Here is a 15,319-nt window from a genome sequence, read left to right as displayed (position 1 = left end):
TAACTGATTTAAAATTGAGATCACTAATACTATGTAGATTTCAAATTGGCAACTGGGTAAGTAAATCATGACAAGGGGCAAGGACAACTTTCCCATAGGCCATGTACTTTATTATCAGGGATTTGTGGTTTTCTCCTAAGTACCCATTCCCTGGGGCAGTAATCTAAATATAACCCAGGTAGTATATTGTTTTATGTCCTCATGAAAAATATAATTTGAAATAAAACTTTTGGGAAAAATGACATTTCAGTCATAATATGTACTGGAGTACATGGAAGAGTAGTCCTTGCCTTACATCACTATGACATCCCATATGCGGCCAATTTGAAGTCTCCGTGGGTATAGTGATTAGCAATATTTACAACTTTTAAAAATTCATAACTTTTTGTTGTTTGTCCAATATTGTTCAAACTTTCACCTATCAACTTGTTTTTATTTGGGTTGGATTCCCCTTTAAGTAAAATGTAAAAGTGAATTGGTATGGTGTGGAAAGAAAAGATGATTTAGAAGGCAGATGGTGAGGTGTGATGAGGTTCATTAGATCAACAAGTAGAATAAAGAGAGGTGCCTCTTATTGAATTCCTGTCCCCAAAGCACCTGCACATGTATCTGTGATTTCTTGTATGTGTATAGCGTATCTGTGTATACCTTCATTGACTTGGGGTAAAATGGAACAATAGGTAACTATTACATCAGTAAGGAATTAAGGACATCGTTTCCTTTGGGAGACACTTTTGCATTCCTTATTCTGAATGGTAGCAATATGTGACAAGAGAGAGAGAGAAAGCATTTTCAGTGCTATCTGTGGTGGTATTCTGATTAAAGATGTTCAAGTTAACCTTATCATTAGACACTTATAATTGGCAACACAATGTAAACAATAACATTACTGTTTACAATACAAATTTGGCAACTTTTCATAAGAACTCTTATTCTCCATTCACTTTGACAAATGTTATATGGATATTTATCAATTAAGTATTAAAATTGTACGAGAAAATGAGCCATTTTCTATTTATTTCATGTTTGTAATATATTTATTTCATATTTGTAATATTCATGTTTATTTTTGTATAGACCTGTAAGTGAAACGTTCACTGTAGACTCAGATTGAATTGTTGCCAGTTTGAGGTGCGAGAACAGATAAATCTTGACTCTTAAACTGTGACATCTCTTGGTTAAAAATCATTAAGAGGAATGTGTACATTTTACATGCACTGATTATTATTCACAGTAAGTCACTTTTGTTTCCTCTTATATGATGGCAGGTCTTGATGCTTTTACTGAAATTCTGGCCCAAGGTCCATAGTCCAAAAGAGGTAAGTAAAACAGACCCTTACACAGGTACCCATTGAATACTTGACTCAACAACAGCAAGATGAATTAGATACCTTTATGAAAATTAAAAGTGTGTTTATAACCATCCCCAAAGATTTTGTTACATATCTCTAAATTGCAACTTTGCTTTGTGAATATTGGTTGATGGTGATTGTTACTTTTATTTTTAATTTTCAGGTGATGTTTCTCAATGAATTAGAAGAAATTCTTGATGTAATAGAGCCTCTTGAGTTCCAGAAAGTAATGAAACCTCTATTCCAGCAGCTAGCCAACTGCGTCTCAAGCCCACATTTCCAGGTAATGTACCAGAGTATAACTACAATGTAAAAAAAAAAAAAACTTTGTCTAGATTATAAGTTAGATTACGTCTATTTTTTTGTTTACCTTATAATGTTGTAGGTTTATGAATGTTAGACTTTGTACGTAGGTCATTTGTGTAGTCTATTGAGCAACAGTGCAGAAATTGTCTTAAGGGGATAATTGATCTGTTTGACAATCAGGGAGGGGTTATTGCCAGATCTTTTGTGTACAAAATGAGGACGAAACACAAGATATCTCCAATGATGGAATTGATACTCTTTTGTATGGTTCACAAGGATCTTCAAAATATAGCCTGAGAAAACTCCTTGGAGGATATAATACATGTATTTTTTTTTATTTTTTTTTACTTAAATATAACTGAGGGTGATTTTGATATAAAGAGATAAACCGGATTCTCATTTACCTCTTTGGATATATTTTGATATTTGATGATGACATAAATCATAATGCTGGTACGTGCCCTATGTTGATTTCTTTGTAAGTTCTGTATCCAATTGCATGAGGTAGAGAATGTTATGATTATCATTAGGCGGTTTCAAGCCGCCTCGATCACAAGAATCCCCGTTAAATTATGAGAACATTTTTAGGCTAAAAAATACCCATTAATTATTCCTGCATTCACACCGCCCCGCTGGGCTAAAAGTTCCCGTAAATTGCTTTCACATTGCCAAAATACCTGCGACCTTGGAAAAATCCTCGCGAAAGTTCTCGTAATTTCGCCAAGTACCTACTATTTAGCGGGCATTTTCTTTCGGGGAAATTACGCGTAGTTTGCTTTCACATTACCAAAATACCTGGTATTTTCTGATCGGGGTAAATTTCCCGATCAGAGAATACCTGGAACTGACGAACTTCGAGGCGGTCTAAAACCACCTATTTAGGGCCCTCTTCATAAAGACTTGTTATAATAACAAATGCATAAATTCTCTATCATCAGCCAATCAAATCAAATGATTTTCGGTAGATTTTGCGTTGTGGGGACGTCGTGGTCTAGTGGTTAAGACTCTCGTCTTTCAATCTGAAGGACATGGGTTCGATTCCGAGCCAAGGCATGTTTTCCTTCAGCAAGAAATTTACCCACATTGTGCTGCACTCAACCCAGGTGAGGTAAATGGGTACTAGCAAGAAGTAATTCCTCAAAAAGCTGTGCGCAACGGAAGCGGTAGACTAGCTTAGCCAGGGTAATACTAATATGGGAGTGCCTTGAGCACCTAACAAGGTGGATACGCGCGCTATACAAATCCTATATTATTATTATTTATAATTTATTAACTGTTTTGCTTTTTTTCAAAAATTTATTTATGAAACGCCCCAGAACCACAATGTACCATGAGAATGGTACATCTTTTCTTTAGCCACATTTAGATTTTTTTTTTAAAGATTACCAGTTAAAGTCTCAAAGTTTTTTATTTGGTTGACTGAAACAAAAAGATAAAAAATCATATTTTGAATATCTGTTAGACTTTCTTTTTATGTACTCAAGTTGAATTGCAGCTAATGATTGTATGGTCTAGTTGTCATGATATATATTAAAGGTAAATTCCAGTTTTGGTAACGATCTCAAAATGACTTTTTACAGAATCTAATATAATGACCACCCAAGTGTCTGTTTGTATGAATAAAAAATATGTGCCAAAGGATTCTGGAAGAAATTGTGTAATTGCTGAGAAATAAGCAAAATAAGCGCGGATTCGGTCACTTCCGTCGGGTCTTTATTCCAGCAATAATAATACACTGTCCCACGTGTGCCTATCTGTGTTGGCGATCTTCAATGTGATCGTATTTCAGCTTAGATTTTATGATTTCACAAAGTTCAGTTTATGTAACTGTACCAGATCTAGATCCACGATGATATAGTCATACTTAACCTTGGTTTTACAGACTTTCTCACGAAATTAGTGTTTTACTTCAACTACTGTAATTTAGCTTTAAGTTTGATTATCAGTTAGTTTGTGAAGCTTTTAACAAAAAAAACATCTTTTCCTTTTAAACTTGTGAGCTTCATGTTATCTCTCTGGTACATTGACATACTATTTTCAAATCTTAACGATCTCATTATTTTGTAATAGCTTATGCCATTGTTGAAGTGACGTTGTTTCTTGAAAAGAAGTTAACATGAGTTGATTGTCTGTTTGCCCTTCAGGTTGCAGAACGAGCGTTGTATTATTGGAACAACGAGTACATAATGAGCTTAATAAGTGACAATGATGAGACCATACTACCCATCATGTTTCCAGCATTGTACAAGAATTCCAAGACACATTGGAACAAGTAAGTCTTCCTTTTTTTAAATTCTTTATTTTCTCCTTTTAACGTGTGTTGGTTTCAATTTTGGTTTTCACCCATCGCGCTAATTTCCCCAAATATAGCTATTTTCGCAGATTGGGGTATTAATCATCTGTAGTAATATTTCTTGTTTTTATCTGGGATCATGCAATTATCCTCTTTCCTTGGGGTCCCTCATTTCCAATCTTGTTTACCATCATACATTTGTACGTGGGATGAGCAGATATATGGGACTATATCTCATGATTTTGACCAAGATGTATTTAATTTGTGCAGAAATTAACATGTCTTTAGATCCGAGCCAGAAAAATTGAATTGATCAATAGAATGTAAAAAAATTTGTTAATAACAATTTTAGTGAACCCCTTGTTGTTTACATGTGTGCTGAAGAGTCCATTTGATCTGCAAATCCAGGAAAAGGAGCAAGTGGCTTTTGGATAAGATAATAGTCTGGGAGCGTGCATTATCTTGACTTGACCTTCTGATCCCTTAAGATTTGACCTCTGAAATATGTTAAGACCATGAATGTGAAGAAAATGGATGTGGGCTAGTCATCTAATTGTTCCCATGGTCTATGAAAAATGCCCCTTTGGTTGTTGTAATTTAACCATCAAACCAATAGACAAAAGGAAGTTGATATGAGGGTAGGCAATTGGAAAGGGACAAAAAACAAGCCATGGCCCCATAACTTTTTTTTCCAATTATCATAAACTTGTTACCAAGAGATGCACAAGACCTGAAAGAAAGAACATTGTATTGTGATGTATGATGGTTTTGCAGCAATCAAATTGGTTCTTACAGCTGGTTTAACCTTCACAATTTTGGTAGATCACAAAGGGGGGGGGGGTGGTGTATAGGGTTAAGGTTATTATGAAATGAAGTTACAATAATGGTAACATTAATTTTGAAGGAATCAAGTATTTTTTTTATATACTGGTATTTGAATAGACTATGAAAGGGGGTGTTACAAGAAAAAATTTGCAATCAATTGCAAATATTCTGTTGCAATTTTACAACTGAAAGATTGATTTCAGTTCTAGCAAATCAGATTACATCCCTTGTTCCAAAGAGCAGATAAGTAATCAATCCTGAATTTGTAATTTATTGCAAGACATATGATTGATTTAGGGACCAAAAATAGACTTGCAATTGATCGCAAGTTTCTTTCAACACCCAATAAAGTTGTTCTTGGACTTGAATTTCAGGTTCTAAGGGTGACACATTTGCTCCTGCGACAGTTGCTCCAGGCTTTATTTCATCTAAGATGTAGGGTTAGGGTTTGCAATAGAGTTTTATATTATGTTTAGGGTAGGGTATAGTGGTAAATCTAGGGTTGAAGTTCTTTGATTCGTGTGTGAAATTCATAGAGGAGCAATTGTCGCTGGAGCAAACATCATGGAACTGAATTTTACTTCTCATTTGTTCAATATTTTCTTATAAATCCTGACTATGTTGTTACTGTTTGTTCAGAACCATCAACGGCCTGATTTACAACGCTCTGAAGCTTTTCATGGAAATCAATCAGAAACGCTTTGACGAATGCATGCAGAGGTACAAAGATGAAGTACAATTGTAAGTACTATAACTCTTACTTGAATGTATTCAGGTACTTTATTGTTGATAATCAGTTTGCAGGGGGTAAGGGATGGGGGGGGGCACTCAACTTTATTCATGGGCACACTATATCATGTTAAGCGTTTCTTCCACCATATTTGCCTTTTTTGTGTGCAATAAAGTAATATACCTTGATAAAAATGATTGTTTATAAAAATAAAATTGACAAAGAAAGCATGTGGAAATGTGAATAGGGTATAATGTTTGGCAAATAAAATAAAGATCAGTTAGGGTTGGTTTAAATCCCTTGGTCTACTTTTCAAATAGTCTAATACCACATGAGCTTAATCTATTTGGTCTAAATGACATGATTTACAGTACACTTGGTCTAATTCCCACTTGGTCTAATGGTAAGTTCGTCTAATGCCCTCTTTGTCTACTTATGTTTTACCTTGTCAATTTAAAATTTGGTTCATGAACAGTTCATCTAACCATCTAGACTCAATGGAGTTAGACCAAGTGGATACTAGAACAAATAGGTTTCACTTAGATAGGAATTAGACAAACTGGCTATATACAAATGGGATTAGACCATCTGAGATAATGATAATAATAATAATAACACATAGGATTTATATAGTGTCTCATCCCTTTTGATTAAGCTCAAGGGGCTTTAATAGAAAAGAGCAAAAACAAAGAGTAAAGAGAAATACAAGAAATGGTGCATTACAAATGAGGAAAAATGTCTGTCTGCAAAGCCAGTACCTGCTGGTGAACTAATGCAATTTAAGGGTGCCCTCAAAGGATGTTGCAGAGTTTCAGTTCCTCAGCTCCTATGGTAGTTAGACAAAGTGGTTGTAGACCAGTCAGCAATTTACCATTTTGATAACCTCTGGTTTTGCTAGTGTGGAGTATAGTTGAGTGGTCCCCATTCAATTGTGACCTGAGCATCAGAGTTCATGAGGGGATGAATTTCCTTCTCATAACAAATGATGTATCCAGAAGAAAATCATCTTAATGGCTTTTTAGGGGTGGGTGTTATTTCTAATCATTTAGGGTGTGAAGTTTCATTTACATGTGAACATACTGGGTTTTATTTAAGAGGAAAGATATCACATTGCAATCTTTACCCACATAGTGATGTACTTTTCATCTTCATAGGACTGTCATCTATTTCAACAACACAAAAAAAGTGTTCGCATGAAATATATCTAAAAAAATTGAAAAAAATAATTTGTTTTAATTCAAACTAAGAGACTAAAATATGTGTAAAAATGTAAGATTGAACACACATAAAAAAAGAAACTATTGACATTTTTCATAAGTCACAAAAGAAATATAAAATTAAATGTGCTGTTGTTTTTCAGTCCTTATTGGTTGTTATGGGATTTAGATTTAATAGGAAGTTGCTTTTTGTGTCATCTTTATATTAAGGACAAATGTGATTAAGGGAAGATTTTTCATCATTATAAAGCAATCAAATGCATTGATATGTATGATGCCATAAAATTTTGGGGGTTAATTTATCATTTTCAGGGAAAAAGATAAGCTGCAGAAGATGGATGAGATATGGAATAAATTAGAATCCAAAGCAAGATCAAATCCATCGGTAAGTGTTCATTATTTTCCATTTAATATCTCTTGTTCATAAGTCTTAGTAATATAATAATAGGATGAATGTTTTCTGTTGTCACTATCTCTTTCCTAATATAAAACATGAATTGATGAATTAAATGTATAAAAATAAGTCACTTTGAAGCTGATTAGTATAATACAAGTTCAAACCTGTACACGAGATATACCATTTTTCTTTTGTTTTTCCGTGATCAGCTAGAATAAGGAAATTTCATAGATAAGGGAAAGTTTAATATCAGGCCAAGCTGATCTTAGGTTTTAGAGGGAGACTTACCTTATTTTGTACCAATATAAGGTAAGAATATCAAGGATTTAGAATGTACAAAAACTATCAAACTTGCCAAAGTTATGTCTATTTGGGCTAATCTTATAGCTTTCACACACACAAAAATTGATAGTGGGAAATTGTTTTTCCATTAAAATCGATCACGTTCACACTCAACTAATTGAATATTTATCTTTCCATTCTTCATTGCTTGTCCCATATTCTTGCACCTTCCTTATAAAAAAAAATGAATCATGTAGTTCAAAGAGGCCTTGCATTGTATATGTCCCAGTAAAGGTTTTGATGTCTGTAGAACCATGTATTCTGTATCATATTAGTTGTATTTGTGTCAATATCGGTTTGAATATTCATTGTAAAAACAAGAAAGTAAATGCAGCCTAAAAGGTGGCTTGTTTCCAGATCTGGGACATATTCTCGAAGAAAACTAATGTGTTCTTTGCATGTGATGAAACTCCCAATGTTATTGCTCTGCACGGGCACAAATCATGATTATGTTCAGTGATTTTTCATCCGGTCTTGCTATTATTTTGCCCAACTGAAATTGAAAAATTATTTTCTCAATATCATTGTTATCTTCATGCATGATTAACCCAGAGTTTAAGAAAAGACTCTTAGAATCTTTAAAGGGATTGAGATGATTACATATAATTTAAGGTACTGTAGAAGAGAGGGTGGTAGTGTCCAAATAAGTATTTGCACTTTATATTACACAGAAAGATGTACACTTGTCAGCAGTCTTGCCACGCCCCCCTCCGCCCCATTGCCCCATGCTAGCAAAAACGCTCTTTATGTATTGCTAGAAACCTTCCTTATCTTTTAGAATACAAATAATATTGAAGTATGCATATCATAAAACATAAGCAAATTTGGTACATTTATTTTCACAGAACATATTACTTGTTGATATTGATCTATGATTTGGAATATTAGTTTAACAATATAAATATATACATGCTAATATTTATTTGTCAATAGAATATTGTTACATGAACTTACTTGTAATATAATCTTTAACACTTCACTTTTCAACTTTGTGTCGAGATTCTAGAATGATAGTTTAGAATTGAAAACTTACACAGTTTGAATTTGTCAAAAAAGTTTGAACCACTATTATGTTGTTCTCTCAACCAAACAATAAAGCAATGCCAAGAAAAATAAAACAAACTACAGTATATCAAGTCTTTTGTAGAAAGTACCATGAGAGTATGGCTTAGAGTAATCCCAATTTGATGTCTAGATATTATTTCTTTATTATTTTTTTTTGCATGTTAATTTTTTCTGTGCATGGTATGTGTAGTAATGTAAGAGTTTGATATCATTTCACTTAAAAGTAGTTTATTCTCCAGGCATTCAGTGAAACATGTCTGATCAGAGATAAAACTACAGCTGATTAGTTACTTCACTTCACTACTGTCAATCCTCATAGTCCAGATATTTGTAGAGTAGTTTGTTAATTGATTAGTCAACTCTTTGGGAAAGGTTACCAGATTGTCATATTTAGTTGATGTGTCAGAAACCTTAGCCCGAATTTGACCTGGGTAGATTGGCTCAAACCCCCCTGCATACCACGCTTTAAAAAACACTATGTGGAGAGTATGTAATTAGGAGCTTGCTTGTTTCTTGTTTTGCCTAGTATCCCAAAGTGGGTTTAACTGGACCCAATAGTATGGCTGGAAGCATTAACAGCCCCGACATGGAGATGGACTCTGAGGCCGAACTCAAAGAACACATTAAGAATGAGGTTAGTGCTCATTTGAACACCCCCTCAAAATGATAATTGTAACAAGAGAGTGAGAGAGGGAGAAAATCATTAGATAATCAATACAAATTTAAAAGAAAAATAATCATAATAATATTTTGAAATAACAAAAATGGAGGAGAAAAAGGAAAAAATATGATTTTAATATAAAAATGACAAACTAAAGGAAAAAAGATGAATTGGAAAAAATAGTAAAAAAAAAGGAAGTGAGGTGAAAACTAACAAACTTCAGAGCAGATATTCTGAAGTGCTGATTTAAGCATACTGCAAATCTCAATTATATTTTCTGGGATGAATTTTGTTTGAGAAAAATAACAGAAGATATCCATATTTTACCTCTTTACAATGGGAATTAATTTAGCAAATTGCTTGAGAATTAGTCAAGAATAGTATTTGAATTCCATTTTTGGGGATGGTCCTTAACCCGTTGCCTAAATTTTACAATGAAAAAATCAACAAAGCTTCATTTTCACTCGATCAGAAGCACACTTTTAGGGCTTCAATTTAATTGCAAAATGCAATGGGCCGATATATATCAACTTCTCAATGAAAGGTTCACCATTGGAAGATGTCTATTGATATTAAGATTGATATTTGCATTGTGTCTAAAACATACATAATCATTTGGAACTAATGGATTGCACATTAAAGGTTTAAATCTCTGTAAGTTGGCTACAATGAGCATGGATTAGCACACTCTACCCATGTTTATGCTTGAAGAAATATTATTAGATCGGATTATTTGTGCTGGCTTGAAAATCCCACTAGTGGTTTACGCAAGATGACATTTCTTAATTTGACTCTGTCATGAAAAAATAATCTATTAGGTCTTTAGAGAATTATCAGGCCAGCAATCATTCTTGCTACTAGGAAAAGCATGGGGGAGGGGCTAGGATGCACTTGTGTATTTCTTGTATATCTGGTCCTGAAAACATGTTGCAGTCAACTTGGAACAATGATGTATTTTTGTGGTGAATTGTTATTCTATTGCTAAGTGTTTGTCATATTGTGTGAGATGTCCTCCAAAATTAATCTGTCCAATATATGTTTCAGAAAAGGAGAAATATATTTTTTTGGAAGGAATGTCATTATAATAATATATAACATTTATGAGGTGCTAATTATCTAGTTGGCGCACTATTATAAACATTAATAAAGTAGAGTCACTTAGTTCTACCAAGAGTTAGGTACTTCACTCTACATTCTTTTGAATTCTGCAGTGAAGTGGTCCCACCCCTTCTGATCAATTCCATGGTTTAATTGCACTTTAGTCTTAGACCACTTGGTCTGATTTTATTACCTGCTCGTACATGCAAGTTGCATGTGCACGATGTGTGACCATTCACTGCTTACTTTTATTGTGGGAGGGGTGCACAGGGTTGTGAGGTTTGTTTTTAAAAAAATTGCATAATTGAATGACTGTTTTGCATTTGCATTTGGTTCTGTCATATATAATTTTACATCACATTTACATTACATTGCTAAACGGCCCTTTGGGTGGAATGTAGCAGACTATTATGTATGGCCGAGGGGTGTTTTCCTATCGTCAATAATTTACTCTGTGTGCTCAGTTAAGGAGATGCAAGGAGTTCAGTTATAATGCAAATTATTGTTTTTCTTTTCCTTCTCCTCTTTTGGCATACATTCTCTTGTCTGGCCTTTCTTATTCCATTCTGGGGAAAACCCTCCTGTCTCTCTCCCCTTTTTCCATCACTCAAACTCTTCTCTTTTTAATGTACCCTGTTTCTCTTCCTCCTACTCTTTAACTCCAACCCTTTTCTTCATAATGTGCCTTAATTATTTTGTTCCTTTGTTTTAACCCCCCCCCCCCCCCCCCGCAGGCTGCTGAAGGAGTACCCGGAGGTAGGAAGGAATCCAAGCCCCTGCTCAGACGGAAATCGGAGCTTCCAAGGGATGCCTTCACCATCAAGGCCATTGGCTCCCACAAACGCCATGAGGAATTCCTCGTCTCGTCACCCGAGACCAATAGTTGAGTCTTACTCCACCAGCCCTCGTATTTGGGTCTTATTTTGTTTGTTCATGATCCAAAATTTCCCCTTTTTTGGATCTTTTATACTGTCCCTGTCCAAAACCAATCCCCATCCCCCCAAAAGGAAACCTATGAAGCCCAGAGTCCTATTTCATAAAGACTTGTTATAATAGCAAATGCACAATTTCTGTTACAAATGAACTATCAACCAATCAGATTGAAGGATTTCAGTGGCTTTTATCAGAAATTGTGAATTTGTTACTGTAACAAGTTTTATGAAACCAACCCCGAATCTGCATTGCATATGAACGCATTTTACTCTTCTCATATATGATTCTTTGGAGGAAGTTTTCTTGATATTACTTTGCCTCCACAATTATGTATCATTTCCTTTTATGCATTCCTCTTTGAAAAAATAAAATTCTTGTTTTGTTTCTTTGCATCTGGCCCCCATTCAATCAGGATGTTGAAACATATACATCCTGATTGCTCCGTGCCATCCTCTATTTTCTACCATGCGTTCATCCAGTGCCATTCATTCTTGTCCTCTTTGGGGCTCTGTCCATTTGATATTTAAAAAAAAGAGGAGTTTTTACAAAGTCTTTTGTAAATAATGCAAAGAAAATATACTTTTTCTTTGAATTGGAAATGAATTATATGTAGCAATGTAGTTCATCGGCCTTGAAGAGGCCAGCTCTGACGATCATGTTTATCGATTCCTATATTGGGATGACTTCAGGGCAAATATGTATATGGAATCCTATTTTTGTAGTGCTGAATAACACTGACTGATTTTGAGCTGTTTGAACGGCTTTATTTTTGTGTACACCGCCACCATTTAGTTATATTCTGGGTAATATATTTACATGCTGGCTTAGCGTGAATTACGATGAACATGTTGCATTTTACTGCTTATTAGAGTCATTTCTGGAAGAGTTAACTTTGACTTGATTTGCAGTTTACGCCCGCTGCAGCAGCTGTCCATAGGAAAATAAATTGTAATTTATTGAGAAAAAAAATCCCTCTGAGAGTCTCTCGTAGAAAAGAATCAATGCTTGTATGTGGATTGTTGATTCTAATGGCGAATCTTATTGCCTTTACCAATGTAGTGCATTATTTATCTACCTGAGTTTGCCTAAGATGGGATCTTCTCTTTCCAAAGACATTCATGTAGCAGGGAAGGAGTGCTAGGTAAGCTTCTTCTAGACTAGGGTTAGGAGTGTTATTTTATTTTAAAGAAAAAAATTGACTGGAAATGATCACATTATGCTTACTCTCAAGATTGAATTGAGTGGCATATGTTTAATTGGTTTGTTTGTAACTACCTATCACATAATATGGGTATTATATGATCTCACTCGATCAAATATATCATCCAATTATAAAAGGATTCATCTCATCTTAAGTTGTTTTGTCAAAATATACTTTTGATATAGACACAGGATTGGGGTTAGTGACCTTCATTTTTTCATGATACAAAAATGTACACACACGAAAGAAGATGGATCATTCATCTGTGAAACTAAAGAAGCTGAGACTTGCATCCTTTTTATAAGTGGGTGGTAGAAATTTGGTCAGGAAGGTTAGTGATTTCTTGTTGATATGTGTATAAAGAAATAAAAAAGCTATGAATATGTCTACTGTATTGGATGTTGAGTTTGTGTAACAAAGTGCCTAATTACATCCCTGCTTTATATGTAGATCAGTGTTCCAACCTGTGCTAGTTCTACATGTCATTAAACGGTTCCTAGTAATGTCTTCTCTCTCAACTGATCATGTTACCATGTAGAGATTCTATTTTTGAGATGGTAGCAAATTTCATGTCAAGCTGCACCAACATTTTCTAGTTGATATACTTGATGGTAGCACCTGTGTTAGTAGACCCAACAGAAAAAAAAGTTAGTATTTATGGGCTGTTGAAAATGATATCAAATGAAATTCATGCATAAAGGTTTGTACTTTTTTTCTGATAGCCCCCCCCCCCCCCCCACACCACCAATTACTTCTTAAAAATGCATTCTATTTGTGTCAGCATTTCTACAACATTTATACAAAGGATGAAAACTTAATCTAGTAAGTTTATGGATTCTGTATGCTACGTATTTTTGCTGTCAGTCAAAGGGTGGTGCTTACATTTTAAATGAGTTATTCTTTTGGTTCTCATCATATGCTATGCTTTAATTAGTATTATTGTTATCACTGGTACCACTATGCACTATTCAGGGTCATTGCAAGAAATGTTTGGTTGTTTTTACTCTTGAATTAGTGCACAAAATCATTGTCTGTTTCTTTGTTTAGATGTATGTGTTGTTTACATACCATATACCAAAAATACCCAATCTTTATCTACATTGTAGAAGAAAATCACCTTTTATGCAGTGTTATTATAAAGATATAGATCAACATAAGTGGTTATTAGTTCTACACATTAATGTGCATTTAAAAAATAATAATACTTAGAGAATCACTCTTTATATACACCTCAAAGCATTTATGATAAGGCCAGTTGTAAAAGATATACTGTGTTTTGTTTTATATTATTTAGACGAGAACACTAGAGATGAAAAGAATCTATAATCCAAGAGAAAATTGGCATATCTTGCAATTGTCAAATTTGATTATACTTGTACTGGATTTTTGTAAGATTGTGCTGGTATTCTATTCTATTGATTTTTTTTAGACGCCTCCAGTATTTCTTTTTAGGAGAAATGAGTGACCCATCAATCAGTATATGCAAGTTATAAATTAGCTCTTTTAGGATTTATTCTTTTTTAAGAAAAATAAATTATTTGTGGTGAAGAGGTTATGATGAACAAAGTGAAAGTAGGAACAGACTTCGGCATTGTATATTTTAAAATAATTACAGTGGTTATTTATAGAAAACTGAAAATTAGTTCATATTAAAAATACATTAATGGTTTGCAGCTGTTTTTTGTTTTTTGTTTTAATAGGATACTTTTGTTATTGGGGGGGGGGGGGGGTGTGAAAACTTTATTGGTATTTTAGAGCATTAATTATAAAATGCACATTTGGTACTTTCATTAAATTCCCGGCCTCAAATTTGATCTAATCAGTATCTTTCTGGACAACAAAGTATTTTTTCTATTCAGGAAGGGAGAATTGTATCAGATTATTTAGATGAATATTCACATTTAATTTAGAAGCAACATTACCATAGAGCTATGTCAGGTCAATGTTTTGTATAAAGCACCTTATATAAAGGCATCAAATTTATAATATATGCTCCCATTAGTTTGGGCTGGATTATAAATTTTTAAATTGTATTCACTATTCAGAATACTTGATGTGCTTCTGAAAACGTGGCTTTTGATGTGTACACTTTCTTCAGTCCTCTTTTGAATTGGGGGAATATTTTAATTATTTTTCCTTACAAACAGAGGTAACAATGAGAGTATATTTAAAGTGAACATGCTTCCCCCATGTTAAGCACCATTGTATATTATGTAGCAGTGACAATAATGTATAAAATATAAATCTAACAATGAAGTTGTGAAATGTGGTTGATGATGATATCCATTTGTGCTTTGTGAATGAGAAAAAAAAAACACAAAAATATTTCAAAATTTTGACTTGTCGCCTGTTATTTGTTTGTCGTGGAATAAAGTTAATCAGTAAAAGATAAACTGTGTATATAAAAACAAAGTTAAAAATTTGAGACTATTTCATTGAGCAGCTTGTAAAGTTTCATATAATATGATTCTACAATGACTTACCTTACTCATGGCTATTAAACCAGATTCTCAATAGTTTTGATTCACTAAAGCTGAACTTGAAATTTTGACATTTATAGATTAATATTCTTGTTTGCCAATAAGAATTTCAGTGCAAAAGTTATTTTTCAAAAAATTGATCAGGGTTGTATGAGAATTATGTCCCCCTTAAAAAAGAGAAAATCCCAGGAGAAATACAGGGTGTCTAAATCCTGTGGTACATATTCATGTAGAGCATACGTAACTTTACACACAGCTTAAAGGAATATTTTCAAGGATTAATTATCAATGACTGTATTGAGACAATGATGCAGGACCTAGCAAAGTGATTAATGGTGCATAATGGCTCAATTTGCTCAATATGAATGATGGTGTGATAGATAATAGTAAACGTGCAAAATCAAATTTATGTGTGTGTG

The 15,319-nt window shown here is 33.8% G+C and overlaps 1 protein-coding gene across 2 annotated transcripts in view; it reads left to right on the top strand.

Moving 5' to 3' along the window:
- LOC129264584 (serine/threonine-protein phosphatase 2A 56 kDa regulatory subunit delta isoform-like) overlaps positions 1 to 14,753 on the top strand; it is a 45,144-nt gene extending 30,391 nt beyond the window's left edge. Inside the window, exons 10-16 of one of the 2 annotated variants that reach the window (XM_064102438.1) lie at positions 1,269 to 1,319; positions 1,516 to 1,635; positions 3,803 to 3,930; positions 5,416 to 5,517; positions 7,036 to 7,108; positions 9,054 to 9,161; positions 11,021 to 14,753. In XM_064102438.1, coding sequence (XP_063958508.1) covers positions 1,269 to 1,319; positions 1,516 to 1,635; positions 3,803 to 3,930; positions 5,416 to 5,517; positions 7,036 to 7,108; positions 9,054 to 9,161; positions 11,021 to 11,173 — 735 coding nt within the window. In that variant the 3' untranslated portion in view covers positions 11,174 to 14,753. The remainder of the gene's footprint in view (positions 1 to 1,268; positions 1,320 to 1,515; positions 1,636 to 3,802; positions 3,931 to 5,415; positions 5,518 to 7,035; positions 7,109 to 9,053; positions 9,162 to 11,020) is intronic. The other variant, XM_054902485.2, reaches the window with a different exon arrangement.
- The last annotated feature ends 566 nt before the right edge of the window (positions 14,754 to 15,319 follow it).

Source organism: Lytechinus pictus, chromosome 7, assembly GCF_037042905.1.
Source record: "Lytechinus pictus isolate F3 Inbred chromosome 7, Lp3.0, whole genome shotgun sequence".
NCBI lineage: Eukaryota > Metazoa > Echinodermata > Echinoidea > Temnopleuroida > Toxopneustidae > Lytechinus > Lytechinus pictus.
Note: the sequence above shows the minus strand (reverse complement) of the source record. Positions and strands in the feature narration are given on the sequence as shown.